Raw genomic sequence first — 21,889 nt, 5'->3', positions numbered from 1 at the left:
CACACAAGAAGTGAAGCAGCAAACTGTACAGGTACAACATTTATTACTCATAATAGACATTTGATATACTTTAACAACTGCTGTATTCTGCTCTGTGGTACAGTTCTGAAAAACGGTTCAGTTTATAAAAAAAACAACCTCTAAACTGCATTTTTCTTGTTTTCATGGAAAGACTACAAAAAATAGTTTATTGGATTAACCATGCTTCAGACACACAGAGTTAAAAAGTTGATCTTAGTCTTATTTAAAACAAAAGCATTTATTTGGACTTGTGATCAACCAGAAGCCACTCAGGTTAGGAACTCTTCAAACAAACAAAAAGTCAAACTAAAACTGTGCATCAGAACAAAGCACAACAATGAAGTCACATCCTAAAAGATGGCTACTCAAAGACCACTTTTCCTAGGAGCTCCAATGGGCTGCTTTCTGCTAAAACACACTCTAGATGTGTGTGTGTGTGTGAGGTCAGTAACATCTGCAGAAACACACACAGGAGCCAAACACTGACGGAGGTGATGTGAGGACGAGGAGTCCGTCGGCCCTGAAGAACCACAGCTGAGCGGGTCACTAAACGTCTCATCACTGGAAAACGACTTCAGTCGGATCAGCGACACCAGAAATAAAGACTCAGTGGAACAGAGCAGGAGGTCCAAACCTCTAAATGTAATCATAGGCCAAGAAACAAAATAAACACTACAATCCAACAAATAAAGTGGTCAGATCCCTCCAGGATTTTACACGTTTGCTATATTATGACATCAGCTTTCCAATTCTTTGGGTTTTGGACAAATTTATCAAACAAGGATTTGTGTCCCTTTCAAAACGCTTGTCAATATTTAACCAAGTTTCATAAATAAAGATAATTTGGATTCAGCGTGAAGTAAAAGTCTCTGGATAGATGCGGTTCTGCTTATTATACAAGCTTGGTTGTAAAAATGAATATTTTATATTGCACTTTACATTTTCCATTGTAAGAAAATTATGTTTATTTTAACTTGATTAAAAAAAAAAAAAGAAGCTCAATCCACAGAAAAATCAATCCAAGGGCCACAAATGGCCCCCGGGCCACTCTTTGGACACCCCTGATGTCGACATTGGCTTTACAGTTTGGATCCATACTTCAGACATTTTTGATGTAAAAAGTCAGAAGCAATGTCATTCTATTATGAGATCAGATCAGACGTATTTATTTTTCCAGCTTTCAGAGGGAGAATTTCGGGAGAGCAGAGGGATTTAGTTTCTAAAGCTTTGACTCGACACTCATTTTATCCGATTTCTCTTTCTGAACTATGAGAACAACAGATTATTTCTGGCTCTGCTGCTGTAATCAGCCAGTGACACCAGTGTGAGAGCAGCTGCTGTCTAACAGCATAACATGGTGCTGACCTGTGTCTGTTCTTTACATACCTGATTTCAATAACATTTAGGTTCTTATTAAACCATCCATCCAGTGTGTTTCATCTGAACCGTTCTCATTTCCTCCGTGTGACTTCAGCTCTTTAATCTGTGGCAGTGAAGTTAGTCACCAGGCGACAGGACAGCTCCTCCGCTCCAGTAACAATATTTTTATAAAAAGGATTATAAAAACTAGACCTTTTTTTTTTCTTTCACACAAACAAAAATACTCCGCTTTAGAGGCGGGGCTGCGCTCTAAAGCGCTCTGACCCTCGTCAGATTTACGCGCCATCAGACATTTCACCAGCCATGATCGCTCGGCAGGTTTTTCCAACACATAAACTCACTCATGTTGGGTTTTTTTTTTTCCATTTCTTAATTTAAATTTCTTCAAAACTGTACAGCTGCTAAAACATTTTCCTGGCAACATCAGCACATTTAAATATTTTTCTTTTTTTTTTAAAAAAAGGAGAGAAATCAGAGATCAAACATCAGATGTTCACTTCAGTCCAGACTTTGTCTCTGTAGGTTTAAAGGAAAAATCCCCCGTTTGTCTGTCAGGCTCCGTGATTCTCAGGCTGAATGGAAAATAATTACCCAAACTGTTAGATATGAACATGAAACAAACCGGCTTTATTTGTCGATTAGTTCAGATCATGTAGAGCTTCTGCTTCTTTAGTGTCCTGATAGATGTTAGCACCCCCTGCTGGCTTCTCTACACACTGCTGATGCACTTTAACGTTTACCTTTGTGAAGGCAAATGTTCAGTCACAGATTACTGACAAAAGACAAAAAAGGATTTTTAGATTTTTTTTTCTCAGATAACTTCTATAAACTGAACCTCCACACCAGTAGGGGCAGCAGCAACTCAACCTGTCAGTTGCAGCCTGAGTTTTCCTAGTGTCCTCATACAAACAGGAAGCAGCACATGAACTTAAAATGTTTTATAAAGATGTCAATAACAGAAAACAAACATCTGCCTTTTGAAGTGGGGTTATGTTGAGAGTAGTCAATATCTTCCCTGCAGTGGAGAAATGTTCAGTATCTCGTTCTGCAGTTTATGTTGCTTCATAAACTGGTTAATAACCGATGCTCACTGCTGTCGAATTGCTGTTTGTGTTTCAGGAGAAACAGCAATGTGACAATTGGCCACATTCAGTCATGTGACAGTGAAGCAGTGCAGGACTGTGTGGAGTTTAGCTAGAGCAACATCACAGTGACTGTGTAGTTACTTTAACACTGGATTGAAACATTTAAAAAAAAGTCTCCTCACATGATCCCTGCTGTCAGAGACTTTTGCTCTACAGGCTGAATGAAAAATCAGCAGAAGGTTCTGTTAGAACCGTTTAGGACGAAACACTGATAAAACCAGAAGCAACAGTTTAATTCTTGCTCCATCACTAAACCAGATCTGTCCCTGGGTTGGTCTGATCAGACACGTTTCCTCGTCATTTCTCTATTCTCTCAGCAGACATCTTGATGACTATCTGAAGATGGGTCCTTCAGTAAACGTAGCTGCACTGTAAAGCCTCCTGAGGCTGAATGGGTCTGGAAAACAGTGAGAACTTCCTCCTTCACTCAGAAATAACATGAAAGCAGTGATACTTAATTTCAGACTTGATTCTTCCAAGAGAAACTTTGTCACTACAGAAAACGTCAAGGACCAAACATGTCATTTTGACTGCAGACGTCTAGCTTGTACTGTAACAGTGAAGAATCCATCCTTTGAACTTGATAACAATTAAGATGATGAAGACACACGTCACTGTTAAACATTCTCACTAACTTACCAACTGCCTTCCTGCGAGTGGATGTTTTAAAACCTAAAATCCCATGATGCAATGTTTGACCATGGCACAAATAAGGAGGTGACAGTGATGGAGACTGAGCCAAAGAGTTGATGGGATGGACACAATCCGTCAGCAGAGAGGAGCAGCTCCACCCATCAGCTGCATTTGGGGGGATTTTTCCTTTAATGTTCCTACATCTGCATGTGGAGATTGCACTAGAGTTCAACATGACGAGGAGGCCGGGCTGGGCCGGGTCAGGCCAGGCCGGCCACGGTCAGCCTGCTGGACACCGCCTTAGAGAGGAAACTGATTGGCCAGATCAGATGCGCTGCATTCAGTGGGCGAAGGCAGCGGCGCGGGGCGGCTGCATGTGTGTGGGCGTCTCAGTCTGCTGCTGCCGTCTGATGGATGTGAACAGACCTGAATCCTGGCTACGTCTGAGCGCGGCGCGGCGCGGCGCAGCGCAGCACCTCTCCTCTCATCTACACATAGACCCTGGCCAGGGCGTCGGCTCCGGCGGAGGCGATGTAGGCTTTGGATGGGTGAAAGGTCACGTCGTAGATGGCCTCTTCACTCTTCTTACGGTGAGCCGTGATCTCCTGCACACACGTTTTACTGTCCAGGTTCCAGAGCCGCAGGGAGCAGTCGTGACCTGAGGCGGAGAAGAGGAGACATGTTGGTCAACCGAACCGCCGCTTCACTCCGCATGGTTCCAGTTACTTCAGCTGAAGCTACGGATGCACCAATCCACTGACTTCACTACTGATATCTCTACAGTTAGTATCGGTCAATACCGATCCCATACAGAAAAACTGCTGAATCAACTTAAAATATTTCTTTTTTTAAACAGCAGTTAATTTATATAGTTATATGTTCATTTGTTAATGAACCCTGCTGGGCCCAATCATTTCAAAAGACACTGTTATGAACAGTTTGACACCTGGAATCACTCTGAGCTTTATGAGACGTTAGGAGACTTACTGCCAGAGATCAAGTAGATCCCGTTAGGATCCACAGCCAGACTGGTCACTGCGTCCAGATGGGCCACCATGGCGTGGATCATTTTACCTGCACAGAGGACAAACTCCCTCAGATGGGGCTGAAAAGTCATCTATGCAACATTATAGCAATTCACCTCAAGTTTTAGTAAAACCTATTTATTTTAGAGACATATCGATTTGAAAGTTCATTCCTTCCTCCTTCCAGCAGCTAGCCTGAAAGCTGGAGCAGATCACATCTCTTCAACATTTAATAATAATAATAAACCTATGAAAACCCGAGAGTGTCCTCTTTATGAGAGAATTATTAAACAACAGTGTCGTCTGTCAGAAGCCTCTTTACAAACAATGTGACACAGGCCGCTACAGGACATCCTTCCTGCACACAAGAAGGATCTATGCTAGACAATACTTCTTCTGTCTAGTTGGTATTAATAACTTAATTTTACATTTGAAGTCCTGTTGAGTTCATGAAATCTGTTATATTCGTTATATTAGGAGGAGGAATGTGAGATATATCTATATTAGTGACTGATATCACGGGTGATGATTCTTTAACATTCTCTATCAGTCAAACCATGATGTTTATTTCCATCTTGTTGTCATTTCTTTCTGATGGAGGAAGAGAAAGAGGCTGGTCATGTGACAGTGAGTCATGGTGCGTTTACAGACTGAAAATGTGTTTAAAAAATTTTCAGGTTTTTTTTTGACATTCTGTTCCTCTCTCCTGCAGCTGTTTCACTTTATAAATATACAAAAAAGACGAGAGCAATATTATTGTTAAAAGTCATAAGAATAGAACAATCAATATAATAAGACAAAATAATAAAAGTGATAAAAAATAAAAAGAAATCAATAATGTGTTGGTCCAGGTGGAACCCGGCGGTCAGCAGACTGACCTGACTTATTATCGAAGAACTTGATGTGGCGATCCTCGTGAGCCGTGATGGTGACGGGCAGCGTGGGGTGACTCACCACTTTATTGATGTGATTCAAACCCGGGACGGCTGAGCGGGGCAGGAGAGGAAAGGTCAGAGGTGACAGGTTATGGAGATGAGTGTCAGTGACCAGAGTGAACCTTACTGCTGTCTCCTTGACCCTTCAGCACCAGTGCAGTCTGGGACGTTTCCAGGTCGTATATCGCCACGTCTCCGTTGTTAAAGGATGCCACCATGTGGGCGGGGTCACAACCGTTAAAGTCTACCGCTGTGGGGATTCCATGCTCTGCAGAGAGGGAGGCAAGGCAGGAAGTTCTGCTCAGTTACTTCCTGCTCCGTTCTGCTGAACTCATAATTAATCTGGTATAACCTAAAGATGCACCGATCCAATATCAATATCTGTATCGTTCCTGATCTAGAAAAAATTCTAGATCGGGTATCGTGGCAATGTTTCCGATCCAAAAGGCAGATCTACTCACTCAAATTCTATGCTCTGTGCTCTGAGTGATGTTATGATTTATTACATATTTGACATTATATTTAGAATTCATAATTGCTCTTTCTGGTTTGTTTCACTTTATTTTCACATGTATGGCCAAAATAGTCAACCTATTGTTTTTATCAGTTTCTTAGTTTCTTATTTTCCATTGGCTGTTTCTCTCCTAACTGCAATGACTGAACAAATTAAAGTTGTTTTCCCATGTTTGACCAGCTGGGAAGCTGTTACTGTATTTAACTGTTCTGGTGCAGAGTTAGCAAATTCATTTGTATGTATTTAAAAAAAGAACCATTTTAAGTCAATTGCGCTGTTTCTCTGTACAGATCCGATTCAATACGTATTGGACCGAGATACTGAGATAAATCTCAGTATTGTTTCTTGGCCAACACTGAGATTTAGTATTGGCTGATACAAAATCTCAGATGCCGGTATCAGAAGTGGATCGGTGTGTCTTGAGTGTAATCTGCCGCTCACCATGGTTTGTGTTGAAAGTGATGATGCAGGGGTCTTTCTCCACGGGGTTCCACAGCTTGACGGTTCCGTCAGCGGAACAGGACAGGAGGCGGTTCTTGATGCCGCTGTAAGCCAATCCCCACACGGCGTCGGTGTGACCCAGCAGCGACCCCGCCAGGACGCTGCAATCTGCCAGCAGCACAACACGAAACTATAAGAGGGATTTTACTACAGCTTAACTTCTGATTTCACTGTAAGGCACCATCTGAACCGTTTCTTCATTGATTCCACTAAATAAAGAATAGAGTTCATCCAAGAACCAACGAATCAATGTAGAAAACAACGTAATAAAAAGGTGCAGATTTAAGCTGGGAGGCTTTTACACACAGTTGGTCCCAGGTTTTCTGATGACATCACACAGAGCAGTAGATTAGTCCTGCTGAACCTTCATCAACCATTCAAGATCCATTCAGGCTCAATGATTAAATGGATCAATTGTGATGAATTGATTATTGAAATAATTGTCAACTACTTTAGTAATTATTTTTAGCTTTACCTGATTCAAATCCTGTAAAAATAAATATCCTATTAAAGATCACCTTTTGCTGTCCAATTAGTAATCAATCATTAGCTGCTGAGTCTTCCTTCGATATAAGTGATCAAGAGTTCATTAAAGGATTGTCGTTATTACATTTTAGCCTATAAAATAATTCTTTTTTGAAATAAGAGTTTAATTATTTATCGCCACATTTGAAAGTAAAAGACGTAATTAAGAAAATCTCCAGAATGTAGCACCTTTTTAAATCCGATTTTATCAGAATAACTGATTACTTGAATCCAGAAGTAATCGTTAGCTGTTGTGTTTCATTCATCTAAAGACTCAGAAAGCAGCTTGAAGAAGATCAAAACAATCAGAAGTGTTTTCTAAGATGGCAGACTCTGCTGCTGAAAGTCAAACTTTTCACTCAACATTCTGCAGAAATCCAAAGTTTCTGATTTAAATGTGAAAGAGCAGAGAACAGGGAGCTGATCAGCAGTGATCCAGTGGATCATGTCAGTACCGTAGGTGTCATAGGGATCGACGTTAGAGCTGGGGATGTTCCACCACTGGATGGTGGAGTCGATGCCTCCACTGAAACACTGCTCACCGCTGGAAGTCATGGCCAAGGAGAGAACCGGGCCGCTGGAAGGAAAAGACGGAAATAAATTCAAATATTCTTTCAGGAAATAAACACTATCAGTAGCAAATGTTTCCAAGACAAAATATTTAACATAAATGTACACCATCACTGAAACAACACAGTTTTCCCAGTAAAAAAACGGAGATGGCAGCATCATGCTCTGGAACTTGATAAAGTTCCTGAAATAAGCAGAATTATTATTTGTTTATTTTAGGGTCAATATTGAAGGAGGAATAAAAAAAGTTCTCTGTGAACTTATTGCAGATATTCCTACTGAGATCTGGATGCTGATGACCAGACCTGGAATAAAGTCACAAACATGATGTTCTAGACTTCAGCTTTCTTTCTCCATCCTAACCCACACCTTGAAAACCAACTCCATATGCTTCTCCAGACTGTGGATCAACTTTATCTTATTCAGCGGGAGCTTTTGAGTGAAGTGGAAGAATTTAGAAAGGCTGGTTTGTCAAAACTTCAGCGCTACAGAAAATGAATAATTCTACCTTCAGACACTAATCCAACCGTTTATGAGGACCGGGGTTCATAAAGCAGTGATTCTTCATCTAAGCCTCTGAAAAGCCTTTCCAACAAAACATGTGTGTGTGTGTGTGTGCGTCTGTACAGGAGTGAGGATACTTACATGTGACCCCTGAATGTGTAGATGGGCTCCACATCAAAAGAGGCACTTCTGAAACAGAGAGAAGATCCAGGTTGGTGTTCAGCAGGTTGGTGTTCAGCTCATCATGGCTGCAGCTCTCCTTTTCTTAAATGAGCTCTTAAAGCTGCACTACTTTTATTTAAAAAATATGGTTTTTACGTATTTGCTCAAACTGAACCTGACTAGAGACACAGTTTGTTCACAAAGTGCTGGCTGCATCCAATATGAATGGAAAGTTAAAAGATGATCAAAACATTATCACTGTGCGCAATGCGTCTGTGAGTTTAGATTAAATGACTGAGATGTTATAGAAGGAGTGTATTTGACATAACTATGGACGACGGCAGAGCCGATGTGTTGTGCTGAGTCAGCGTACTTTTTGGCTGGGACGGTCTTGGTCAGGTTCCACAGCTTCAGGGTGTGGTCTTCAGACACGGTGACCAGGCAGGGCTCCACGGGGTGGAAAGCCAGCGCCCTGACGCCATCGAAGTGGCTCCGCAACGTGTACTTAGGGTTCCACGTCTTCCTGAACGTAGATTCTTTACTGGACGACAGCTGGTGGGGACACACAGGGACACAGAGGAACAGTGGGATTTTGTCCATTACATTTTTCGTCCCAGTACAACCTCAACAGGTTTTCTTACATCGTAGCCGAAGTCCGTCTCGTCGTTGGTGACGGTGAGGTCCGCCAGGTCCCCCAAACCCAACACACTCTCCAGCACGTCGTCCGGCCCTCCCAGCAGGAAGGACTTCCCTCCACCGGAGGGGAACGGTAGCGGTTCCGCTGCAAAGAGAAAACCGATTCAACAAGAGTTGAAACTAAAGTCGCTTCCTTCCAGGATGACAGGGAGCGTCTGAAACATTCAGCATCTTCAGACGGATACGGAGCAAATAAAACTTCTGCTGCAGACAAAATGAAGCCATTATATATTCATTACCAGGTTCAATGTGTTGTAATTAAGAGCATTGTTATGAAATGGAAGGAAAATGATAAACGTTCTTTTTTTTTAAATCTAATAAATAAAACATCCAGATATTGAGCATCAGCCAAACTATAAAAATAGTCTGAAGCTGTCTGAAGAGTCGGCAGTCTGCTGTGGATGCTTCTCTGAGCTCCAGTCAAACAGATGAAACCTAGCATTGCTAGGACTTCTGGAGGACTTCCTGATTAACAAATCTGAGAGAAACTACAGGACCAGCCTTCAAGACACTGAAGCCAATAATACATGAAGGTCTGAAGAACAGTGTCTCTAGATTCTTTACAAGATTAGTTGATATGGGCATCTAAACTGTTAATCAGAGTTTCCTATAGGTCTCACCCCACTCCGTCCCGTCTCCAGAGCTGCGAGCTTCTCCGGCTCCCTCTCCATCCTCTGCTGTCACCAAGAAGTCAAACTCCTTCAGGGCTTCCTCTGTGTCTGCGTCGTCCTCTGATGCCAGGCCCTCGTTCCCTATCTGCACCATGCCAGGCAGAGAAAGAAAGGAAGGAGGCAGGGTCAGGCAAATACAATGACCAGGAGAGATAGGAAAAAAAACCAGAAAAAAAACAGAGTACATTTCATTTCTGCTAAAAATTTTCTAGAAAAAACTTAGAAGGCTGACACACAAAACACGCCGCAAGCTCCAAAACACAAAATCAATGGAAAAATGCAGCTGAAAAAAATGTTTCAATCTCATAAAATAGAAGCAAAGAGACATACTTTACATAACAAATACACATGCTGCAAACACAGAAAAACTGAAGATAGAAAAAATCATGGAAGAATAAATGTGTGCCTTAAAACTGAGAAATTTTCTAGAACAAGAAAACTTCTGAGTTTGACGAGTCAGAAATTTGCTGGGAAAACTCAAATTTTGAGAGAAATCTCAGTTTCTAGAAAATGCAATCATGACGTCCCTTATTTACCTTAAACATGTGGAAGTCTATGGTCAAGTCTCAAAGGATTATTTGTTTGACTCCCTCTAGTGGTGTTGTGGAGCGAATTTGCAGCATTTCATACTAAAAATATTTTTTTCTTTGTGCAGCGTTTTCCTCCTTGCTCCTATTTCCTGCGATTGCAGCATTTTGTTTATTGTGGCAGCATTTTTCATTTGCATTTGTTTTGATGACTGTAGATTTTTGCTTTTATTTTCTGTGATTGCAGCGTTTTTCTTTGCATTCGTTTTGTCTGTCAGTGTGTTTAGCCGCTGGTGCGATGCAGCTGGTAACATCATGGGAACCACATCCAGGAGAAATGATTTGTCATAAAGTCTAACTGGAGGAAGTTTGGCTGCCTTACGTTAGGCTTGTGTTTTTTAGGTCTGTGTTGTTTGTCAGAGCTGATGTCATCCATCAGGTCTCCTTCCTCATCCTCCTCCTCATCGCTGTCCTCTGCGTTTTCCAGGAAGTTGAACGTCTCCAGATTGTCATTTGGAATCCTGCACAGAGCAAACACTTTAACCCCTCATGCTCTGTGTACCAGGTGAGGATGGATGGTTGGCGCAGGAGGGCCTGGTTGAGGTGTGTGTGTGTGTGTGTGTGTGTGTGTGTACCTCTTGGGGTCTTTGCAGCGCTCTGTTCCATTGATCAGGTGCTGCAGGTTCTTATTCTCCATCGATCCGTTCTGCTCAGAACCCGACAGGCCGAGCAGAGAGCGAACCCTCTGAGTGCGAACGTCCAAGATGGTGTCTGTGTATCCAACTTCTTGAAGGTACCTGAACACAACATGACATCACAGTGGATTATGAGCTGAACTAGGGCCGCAACTAATGATTAATTTAGTAATCAGTGATTCTGGTGATTAATCGGATAAAAAATTGGAACATTCTACACAGTTTTAATTTAGGACCTAAAACACTTCCTGGACAATATTGGAAATACAAAATGCAAATTCAATTTCAGTTCAATGACTCATTATGGGAGGGATGTTGTCATATAGTTTCTCTACAAATCCTCTCATGGTCACGCTGAAGGGCGGGTCTTACTGTCTGAGGAGCTGCCGGCCTTGTTTCCACATTAGCTGACTGTTGGCCGGGACAGCAGAGACCTCCGACTCTTTGGTGTCTTCAAGGAGAGAAGAGAGACAAGCTGAGCCTTCCAGTCAGGTTCACAGCAGGAACTGATCTTCCTGCAACACCTACCTGACTCAAAGATTGGCATCTTCATGTCTCCTTGGTTTAACTCTGTTCCATATTTTAACTTGTGGTATTTCGCTCTGAGGAGGAGAAACAAAGAATAACGTTAATTAATCTGTCATGTTACTGTCACGCACGATGATTACAGATAATATTTCCACATAGATATAGATATACTCCCATATTAGCAGCGATATGAGTAATAGTAAGACTGGCACCCGAGGAAAAGTAAACAGAAAATTAAGACCCGTTTCTTACCTTTCCTGCTTTAAAGCATATTCTAACATTTTGATTCTCCTGACCAGGTCATTCTTCAGGTTCTCCTGGCCCTTCCTCTCCCCCTGCAGGAACGCTATCCTGGCCTGGAGAGAAACACACACACAACAGAATTCTATTGAAGTATGACATTTAGCCACTTCAAACCTGCACTAGATTATATACAGAAAAAGCTAAATATTTGCAACCTAGTTTGTGATTTGTGAAACATTTATTTGATTTGTCAGTTCTACAAAATAGATTTAAAATAATCAGGCTAAACTAGGTGAGTTCAACAGATCAGTGTTAGCTCCGCCTTCAGCTCTGATGGATGAGATAAAAATATAGCATTGTGCAAAAATGTATTGCAGGAACAGGAAGCGTGAAATAATACGCATTCAATTAATTATCTGCATCGGCTTTTACAATTTTGCATTTTAATGATTCAATAATAGCTAATAAAATGTGTATCAAATAAATTACTTAAACATTTAATTTATTTCAGGGTACATATAATTAATGACTAACAATTTTTATATTTAATTTTCTCCCTTTTGGCCCTCCATAGCTGCAGGAGCCTTCAGCTGGTTCAAGGAGCTGCTGGAAGCTTGGAAAGAAGGATGCTAATGTAACATCGATTTCAGTTGATTTTTAATTTTCGACAGTGATGCAGTAAAGTATTGTGGAAAGTCTAACTGAAGCACAGGTGAAAGTCGTTCTTTAAAGGGTAATAAAATATGAATAATCTCAGTAAATATCGGTTTTCAACCTTAACGGCAAGATTAATATCAGATAACATCTGCTCAAATTTTCATATTGCAGAGACAGTTATGTTTCACACATATAAAAATGATAATGAAAAACAATAAGTAAACGTTTAACAGGACATTTTGCTTCTTTTTACTTGTCTACCTATCCTGAGTATGTTACTGGAATTAACATAATTTTAAAAAAAAGTCTGACATTTTATATTAAAATCAATGAATCAATGTGGACGAAGTGCAGTAAAGTAGTATATGTACGTCCTGCACGGATCTTTCAGCACAAGTTGGGACTTGCTTTGAAGGAAATCTGGTTCCGATGCGTTTACCCAGATTGCTTTTCAATGGAAATCTGCAACTGAACACACAAAATTCATCCACTCTAATTTACTCTGGACTTTCTCTTGTTGAGTCAAGAGAGAAACATTTCCACAGGAATACTGAAGAAAACAACTTGAGGCTCCAGCTTGTTGTCTTAATAAGAACACGGATCCTGAAACCGGATCCCTACACAGAATTCTGGGAGAACATGGCAGCTGTTTGCTTTTGAAGAAGAAAAAACTGATAAAGCACCGATACTGAAATGAATAATTTACAAAGGTGTCATTTGCAAAGGTCAGCTAGTATTACCACAGAAACGTTTGAAAGCAAGTTAATCTCTCTGTGTGTGTGTGTGTGTGTGTGTGTGTGTGTGTGTGCAGTGGTGGGGACCACTGTGTGATGACAGCACAATGTAATAATGACTTGGAGCCTCATATTTCTGCTCACACTATGCAGTCATGCCAGCTGCTCCAGTGCAGCACTCCGTAGAAGTTAGTTCAACATTTTCCACCACTGAATAAACACAGTACCTCAGTTTCCATTCTGGTCCATTTTTCAGCCCTGGGTCAGGTTTCACTTCTGGGTCTGGCTCAGCTTTAAGGGAATGACGCTGCACAGCTCTCTGGCACTCAACAAGATTAAAACCTGACCAGTGCCCTGCGTTTAGACGGGTGAAGCACCCTCACAGTACAGGTAGGATCCAGGCAACAACCATGACGAAGTCGTCTGTACATGTAGTGACCCATCTGTCCCAGATCCACCAGGCTGACAAATCAGAGCAGGCTATGTAAGGACATGAGTCATCGGGGACATTCCTCTGAACAACGCCATCATGAAAACACACTTCAGTCCTTTTACAAGTTTTCAAGACTGAGGCAACGTCTGCCGGGCTCGATGTGAAACCGCAGAGGTGGAACAGGACGAGAGGAGAATTACTGACCAGCGTCTGGTCTGAGTGAAGATGCCACACAGCTACGGTGGCCCACAGGGGCACAGCAGGGGCAAAAGAGGTTAGGTTCACACTAACCTGTGGGATGTCGTAGGTTTATCAAAAATAATATCACAATACAATCACTTTTTAAAAAAACAATTATTCATAGTTAATCATTTGCTCAAAGTTGATATAGGGATGGTTCCTTGTACAGCACATTTCAGCTGTCAAGTTAAATTGTAGCTCCTTTAAGTGAGTGTGCTACATTTTGTCAAATGTCATCAAAATTCATCATCATAAAATGTTAGATTAAAGATTACAATGAATCTAAGTTCTAGTTATATTGGCCAAAAAATAGTTCTAAATAAATGGATTTTAGTCTAGATTTAAAGAAACTGTATTTAGGCTGTTTTTCCATTTTCTAGAAGTTAATTCCAGATTTGTGGTGCATAGAAACTGAATGCTGCTTCTCCACGATTGGTTCTGGATGCAAAGCAGAACCAGAACCAAAAGACCAGAGAGGTTCTGGAAGGTTGATACAACAGCAGCAGATATTTAATATATTGTGCTGCTCAGCTATTCAGTGATTTATAAATCAAATCAGTATTTTAAAGTCTATTCTCTCAGTGAAGGACTGTAGAACTGGGTGATGTTTTCTATCTTCCAGGTTTCAGTCAGAACACCAGCAGCAGGCATGGTTCTGGATCAGCTGCATCTGGAGGAGAGATTTATTAGGTTAATGTGTGCAGACACTGTTGCAGTAATTGGTGACTAAAGATAAACATGTGGATGAGTTTCTCTAGATCTTGCTGAGACATTAGTCCTTTAATATTGGAAATGTTCCTCAGGTGGTAGAAGGCCGACTTTGTAACTGTCTTTATGTGACTCTGAAGATTCATCTTGTCTGTTGATTTGCAAAAAATGAATGCGACATTTACACATTCTATATTTTCTCAAAATAAGGGCTAAATTCCATCATACTTATTGATTTTGTCCTAGTTAAAGAAGTTAAACTATCATTATATTAATGTTTCAAAAACTATTGCTGCAGTATGAATGCTTTTCAACTTACTGAGTTTGAAATTTATGTGTGTATGTCACCAAATGCTGTTTTTGATAATAACCTGAACATAGGTTTGTCCACAGTTTAAGAATGGAATACAATCATATTCAATAAATTGGAATATGCATTATAATTAGGCTTACTTGTCTGCTTAAATATGCCTTTAGAAAATGACCTTTCAGAAGGATTCAAACATACTTTGGGCAAGGTGTGACAAAAACTGCTCAAAGTTTTACTTCAATGAAAAGTGGTTTGAATAACAATAAGTATATATTTTAATTAAACTTATCTTCCAATTTCCTTCTAATTTTATAGTAAACAAACACTCAGGAACTTTTACTCTATAAGCGACTTGGGTACACCATTTTATTAAACGATCCTCACCTCAAAACGCTAAATACAGCCAGCCTTCTAAAAGACAGAGTGTCCATATCGTGTTACTGCTGCTGGGAATAGACCACAGATACATTTATACACCTAGAAAATAACAATCTACACTCCAAAATATTTGAGACGCTGTATGTCTCTTGAAATAAGGGAAGGTGTGAGACCTGTGTTAGTTTTCAGATCCTACAATCATTTACAGATCCCTTTTCTAAAAACCCAGATTGCTTTGTTTGCTGGGAAAAAGAAAAGCAGGAGCTAAATTAAATCAGAATTTTTTTTTTAAGTAAAAAATATTTTTACAACCTGCAAGTTGGTAGAAAGTTTGGACACTGTTAATGAAGGTATTTCTATGTGAGAGCATCTACGCATAAAACATGGCAAACGCACAACTCTTTTTGAAATAGTTGGACCCGGCCTGGTGTCGAGAAGTGGGGGTGATGTCTCTCTGAGAACAAGATGATGCAATTTTCATCAAGCGTATATATCAATGAGAGCCGACAGGAGCACCATAGGGCACTGTATTCTCACCTTTGCTTTTCACTCTGTACACTTCAGACTTCCACCACAAGTCCGACTCCTGTCATCTACAGAAATACTCAAGACACGTCTGCAGTTGTTGGGTGAATCAGAGACGGACAAGAGTCTGAGTACTGAGAGCTGGTGGTCCACTTTGTACTATGGTTTGGATAAAATCATGTCACCTTGAATGTGAACAACAAAAAATTGATTGTAGATTCCCAAAAGTCAAACATTATTTCCATCATGGGAAAAGAAGTGAAGGTGGTTGAGCTGTAAAAATACCTCAGTGTTCATCTGGACAGACTGGACAGATATTTGCCAACTCAACAGTGAAGTGTCTATAAGAGGCAGCAGAGCAGACTGGACTTCTTGTGGAAACTAAGCTCCGTCTAAGCTCCGTCAAGGTTTGCAGCAAGATGCTGCAGATCTTCTAGAAGTCTGTTGTTGAGTGCCATCTCTTCAGACATCATCTGCTAGGGCAGCTCAGGGTTTCCTCTAGAAAATCTGCTGTTCTGAGTGGTAGAGGTACGAGGTCAGTCCATCAGCAGTCCGCCATGTTTAGTCTTAAAACGTTAAGTTACAAAAATTCAGACGTACATGATTAGGCAACATAATTTGGAAATAATAGCTTAAGACACCAACTGGCAGGTAAAGCGACCGCAAAACTGGAGCACACCCCCACAGCCAGCTATAAACATAGCTTAATTCATCTGTACTGTCACTATTATTGGTGCATCAATAACCATGTTTAAAATAAACAAGTGACTCTTAGTCTGGTGTGGGGCAAGTAAAGCCTGGCGGCCCGCCAGGCTTATAATACACAGGGGTAAACCCTGCAGCAGCCTGAGAGCCAGGGAAATAAAAACACTCAATAGTCTGATAAAGAAGGCTGGTTCTGGTCTGGTTCTGGTTTAGCTCTGATTCTGGACTGTGTAAACTGTGAAGATGATCATGGAAAGAAGGATTCTTCTTTTGAAATTATGGACAATCCTGAGCATGGTCTTCATGAGTCTGACAGTGCCTGTTAGAGGCTTCTTCAGACCTGCTTGAATTAACGTTACAGCAACATTTCATTTCCCATTTGGGATTAAGGAGTACCTTCAATTTGTGTTGAAATAGAAAAGGTGTATTAGAATGTTTTCAGATAAGATTTATACAAAATTATATATGGGAATTGAGTGTTTCTATAACAATTAGTTATTCCGATAATTCATATGAATACTTAACTACTATGAAAGAAACAGGTTTTAATGTGTTGTAAAATTGGATTATTAAAGGGGATGAAATTATTCTTCATTTTTGACTGAAAGTAAAATCTTTTAACTCTGTTAAATGAGTGACTCAATTAATTTATTGTCACTTTACTCATGTACAGTGAGATTAAAGTGTGACATGATGGAATCTGGTTTTGTCCTAGAGGTTATATTTAAATCATTTGAGAATGTTGTATAGCTGAGATTACTTATAAAGTAAAACCCTGGAGATGACAGAGGGATACCTTCTTTTCCCATGACTGAATGCATAAGTTAGTTTGTAAGTTGTGCGTATTGCGGTTATTTTGGGCCGGTCTACTTATAGCGTTCAGCTGGGATCAGGCTGTCAGCACAGGGCCCAGTAGGCCAAGCTGTTTAATTACAGCCTCCTTTCACACAGACCCTGCCCCTTCTCCCAAAACATGGAGTCACTGATGGCGCTTTTCCACGAGCAGCTCCACAACACGGCTCTACGCGGTTGTGAGGGTTTTCCACTAGTGACGGTTGGTGGTACAGTGGATCCTGTTCACAGTTAAATATTTGCAGATTTTTCTGTGGAACACAACTAAATTTATTCATTGATTTTTTTTTTCTTATGACTTTAACAGTCATAAGAAAATGCAGCTTGAGAAGCTGAAATACTCTTGGCACAAAAATATTTGACACGTTGACTGGAGCCTGCAAAGTAACCTGCTCACTGTAGGAGCACTGAGCGTTCCTCAGTCACATCCATGGACTTCCAGAATCGTGGAATCGACTCAGACCACGCTTATGAGGCAAGAGCACAAGACCAGAGACGCCACAGAATCATCTGTGGAATGAAGTAAACAAGGTTTTGAGTAACATACAAATGTCAGATGGATGTATGTCTGCAACAAAACATTTACGTTTGGGTATGACAAACTTTATTTAGGTCACTCCAATTTAATTAATCCTTAGAAATGACTGAAAATGCCATAAATCCTGATTAAAGTTCCCACTTTGAAAGATTTCTAAACTTCATCAACTTGATTTCCAAATGAGGGTTTCTGGCCCTTCGCAAGCCGACCCGATGCACACGTTTCCTGTTGAATGCTGTTTTTTGCTTTCTCCAGTGGCCATCTTCATTAACGATGTATAGCAGGATGTGAGCTCCTGCTATGAAGCATTAGATGCTGCTTTAAAAACACTCTCAATTTGCCAGAAGTCTCCCAGCCATTAAATCCAGCTGTTCTAATCATATCTAAGGCCAGATTTGCTTGCAGCAGTTCAGCACACAACCCGGGAGCTGCCGTGAAAGGAAACCACATGTGCAACAAGTCCAGCCATTACATTTCCTCACATCTACAATTCTCCACAGTCAGCTGTTAGTGGTATTAAAACACAGAAGGAGTGAGTGGGAACAACATCTCAGCCATCAGGTGGTGGGCCATGGATGAGGCACACAATCCTCTGGAACCAGCGTCCAAAATCTTAGTGTTCCAAAACAGCTGAAACACTGAGTTCTTTTAAATCAAGGCTAGAAGCCCATCTGCGTAGAGCTGCCTTTGATCAGAAGTAAACGGAACATTAATCAACATTTTTGACAAAGTGTCATGTTTAATTCTCATTTCATAAGTAGTGACTGTATGGTGTTTTAGGATGTAAAGAACTTTGCACTGCCTCGTCGCTGAAATGTTCTGTACAAATAAACTGGAAACTTTCTGTACAGGCAGACGCTGGAACTCTACACTTGATGTGGCCTTCAGATTAGCTCCAGAAGAGTGCATAGAGAGATTCATGACCCAACAGCTCAATCCAAGGACTACATCACCAAGTGCAATGCAGAACATCTGATGCAGCGGTCCAGCTCGTATCACCATGTCAGTGACAAATCACGCTTCTCTGTCTGCCAATCCAAGGAGCTGGTGTGGGTTTGGCAGGAGAAGAGAACTTGCCTGACTGCAAGTAAAGTTTGGTTCAGAGTGGATGTTAAAGCGGCGGTATGGAACTTGTTTATTTTGATATTTGAAACTGTAACTATGTTGAGAGAGTATGGTATGAGACACAATCTGTGAATTTTTTTGTAATCACAATCCATCACCTTCTCTCAGTGCTAACTAGAAACAACCAATCAGAGGCAGGAGGAGGGCCATAGCGCTGTCAAACACTCTCCATGTGGCGCTGCTCATTCTCCTGTCCCCACCTCCCTCCTTGCAGTGGTGCAGCTTCCTCCTGATAGCAAAGTAGTTAGCATGGCCACCAATGACGGCAGATAAACAGTTTTTCGTTACAGTAAGTTCTTTCTCCACCATTAGCACATTTAGCAGTGAGTACATGAAATTGATTGACAGTGCTAAGACCCTCCTCCTGGGTCTGATTGGTTGCTTTTGATTGAAATGGTGCTTTTCTTCACGCGGCAATAGCAGCTCAGAGAGGAGGTGGAGATCAATCTTTTGTCAGATTATCTATCTCATAACAAACCATCATAACATGATGACAGTTTCAACAAATGACTGAGGAGTACATCTGATGTGGAGAAGCCTGGTTGTTCTTCACAGAGACCTGAACTCCACCCAACTTAACAGCATTGGGAATAAAGGAGATTATGAGCCAGGCATTTTCACCTTACATCAGGGTCTGATCTCAAAAAAGGGATATGAATGAATAGGAAAAAAATTAATAAATAAATAAAAAAACACTCATGCAATGTCTTCCATGAAGAATGTGAAAGAAATGTTCCCTTCAGAAGAATTGATAGTGTCAGTGGCGAGACAGATGTTCTCTACTGTCAGGCAATTTAATCTCAAAACTATCACAGCGTGGAAGAGTGTGATTTTCAACTGCTTCCATTCACCACCGCTTTATTTTCACCACAAAGTAGCCTTGCTGTGATAGGAATCATCACAGAGATCTAATACTCTGGGAAAAAAACTGAGCACTGACATCAAAATGATAAAGGAGATCCCTGAAATGTGAGACACAAAAAACAGACTTCTAATATCCCTCTGATGTTAATGTTAACATTATAAAATGCTGCAAGGTGAAACCGTAAACTACTGAGTTTCAGAGTTAGGTTGCGTCTGTCACCACTCAGCTGGAATGAAACATAAACAAGATGGAGTATAATTTGACTGAAATCTTTCTAACATGCTACTGAATGATAACTGACGCTTTGTTATGTGGAGACATAACATTCTGACCTACACTGATTTATGTAGAAAAAGACCTAAACTCTTATTACAATAATTTGGGGGATTGTTACGATGATAAAAGCGAGTCGTAATTTTGTTGGCTACAAATGTATTCCTGCACACGGCCTCATAAAAAACAAACAAACACAGCTCCAACAAAAAAAAATCCTTTTCAAAGCAGCTACTTCACTACAACAACAACATGAAGAAGCGTGGCTGCGAAAACTGCATCCAATCATGTTCTGAATCATAAATGTTGCAGTTATTGATGCTCTCATGGAGTCAACAGAAGAAAAAACATATCCAAACAATAAAGGGAACGACGAATTAACCCTCTCATAAGACTGCATTTAGAGGTTTAAGACGTCCTCTATCATTGTTGTCACAGAATTAATGTCTCTCTTATGACCATCTTCCCCTGCAGCAGTAAGATGACTGCCTCTCCTTACCTGGCAGCAGGTCCTTGATCTGATTACTCTAATAATCCCTGTAGCTATGAACTGAAAACTTCCTGAGATGTTTCAACATGACCACCACTGCCAGCTGTTCTGACCGGCCCAGATGGGCTGGTACCGATATCAGGCCTCGTTCACCAGATCCAACCTTCAGCTTGTTTCAGTTCAACTAAAGAACAGACCGGCAGCTTTACCCGGACAATAACACTTCACTGAGGCAAAGCTACAGTTAGCTAGACTGATCCATGGTGGGGATGTGATGCTAATGCTTAGCTCCGGTCAAGCAGCTGGTGTTATTTCTAGTTTGCCAGCCCTCCGACTGGCTTTCACACCTCCGTGTCGGGCTGAGCGCTTCTTAAACCTCCCCTCCTATCACCACCTCACCACAGGGTGACCCGGAGCTGAGCGGATAGCCCGAGTTTAGCCTGGAAGGAGCTACGACGCTAACCTGGAGTTCGGCCCTCTCCACTTCCCAGTGTGCCCTCTCGATCTCGAACCGGGCCCACTCGTGTTGGATGTAGTGCAGGATCCCGGGAATAGTGTATTGCTGATGTGGCCGGGGCAAGTCTTCGTTCTGCTGCGGGACCATGACTGCTCCGATAGGGGGACCGCCGCTGCTGCTGCCCTGCTGGTGCTGCTGCGGTGAAGGCGGCTGTCGCGGGGCGGCCGCTCCTCCTCCTGCACCTCCTCCCGGGTGTTCGTCCATGTTTTAATGTTTTTGTTTGGAAGTAGGGTTTGTAAATTTTCTCGGTTTGAACGAAAAGTCCGCCGGGAACCTCCCGTGTGACTGCTGCGGTGTCACCGCGGCGGTGCGTGAGGCTGGCTGCCCCTCAGCGTTTCGGGGAGTCCGGCTTAATGGAAATGCTGTGTTTACGTATAGCTCTAACCGGCCGCCATCTCTGCTCTCTGGAAGAACCCAGCGCGCTGCATGACGGTACATCCACCGGGATTCTCGTCTTCGTCTTTGACATTTTCCCTGGCTTTGGGCAACCAGAGAATAGGTTCCCCACTGCCCCCTGCTGGTATGGAATGCACACCTGAAAGTTCCTTAACAAGAAACATCTGAATTTATGTGAGCATATTATTTTAGTTTTTACTCGAATGAATACTAAAGACTGGCAATTGATGTAATTTAATACTTACAAATATAAATTTCACCACCTTCATCTTTTTTCCAATTTTGATTATGGAAATATTTAGTACAGAAGTATTTAACCACTATTTCACACAACAGCGAATAAGTCACCCAGAAATGCTGAAAATACATACGAACGCTGTAATAAAAATATTTATTTCATGTAAAGTCAGCTTGTCTGTATTAAATGTATTCATTGCATGAATCTCAATAGGAAATTAAATCCTGTTACTCATATTTTCCAAATTTCTTCAGCGTTTTTGTAGAGGCAGGAAGGATCTTCTGTAGTTGTCTGTACTACAGTGACGCTGAAAAAGCCTCTGACTGAAGACACTGTTGTTGTCTGATGAAGAGGATTCTCAAGGTGTTTCTTAATATTCCTTGTTTAATGAAGATTCCTTCTTTGCATCATCATCTGCAGAGGTCCCACAGAACAGAACCAGAACACAACATACCTTCTTTATCAAGTTACCTGGTTTTTTCAAGTTCCTAGATCTGATAGCAACAGATGACAGCAGAAGATTACACTTCAAAAACATAACACACAACCTGTGCCTTCAGGCCAATGCTTCTTCACTTTGAACTGCCTTATTGCTGAAAGGTGCTATATAAATAAACTTGACTGACAACA

General features: G+C 41.3%; 1 protein-coding gene across 3 annotated transcripts; it reads right to left on the bottom strand.

Annotated features, from left to right (window-relative positions):
- Positions 1 to 26: 26 nt before the first annotated feature.
- Positions 27 to 21,270, bottom strand: strn3 (striatin, calmodulin binding protein 3). Of its 3 annotated transcripts, none has more exons than XM_055057150.1 (16): positions 20,572 to 21,270; positions 11,285 to 11,388; positions 11,033 to 11,106; positions 10,877 to 10,955; positions 10,445 to 10,606; positions 10,192 to 10,330; positions 9,232 to 9,367; positions 8,557 to 8,696; positions 8,289 to 8,467; positions 7,895 to 7,942; positions 7,135 to 7,256; positions 6,095 to 6,262; positions 5,267 to 5,407; positions 5,083 to 5,190; positions 4,167 to 4,253; positions 27 to 3,837 (listed from the first exon to the last, which is right to left on the bottom strand). In XM_055057150.1, the coding sequence occupies exons 1-16, from the start codon at positions 20,827 to 20,829 to the stop codon at positions 3,668 to 3,670; spliced, it is 2,115 nt and encodes a 704-aa protein (XP_054913125.1). In that variant the 5' UTR covers positions 20,830 to 21,270; the 3' UTR covers positions 27 to 3,667. The 3 variants fall into 3 exon arrangements, with proteins under 3 accessions (XP_054913125.1, XP_054913127.1, XP_054913126.1); XM_055057152.1 differs by lacking the exon at positions 20,572 to 21,270 and adding an exon at positions 15,273 to 15,766; XM_055057151.1 differs by lacking the exon at positions 20,572 to 21,270 and adding an exon at positions 12,894 to 13,613.
- Between the last annotated feature and the right edge of the window lie 619 nt (positions 21,271 to 21,889).

Source organism: Poeciliopsis prolifica, unplaced genomic scaffold (assembly GCF_027474105.1).
Source record: "Poeciliopsis prolifica strain line A6 unplaced genomic scaffold, Auburn_PproV2 SCAFFOLD047, whole genome shotgun sequence".
Taxonomy (NCBI): domain Eukaryota; kingdom Metazoa; phylum Chordata; class Actinopteri; order Cyprinodontiformes; family Poeciliidae; genus Poeciliopsis; species Poeciliopsis prolifica.
The sequence above is the reverse complement of the archived record's forward strand: the minus strand, read 5'-3'. Positions and strand labels throughout refer to the sequence as shown.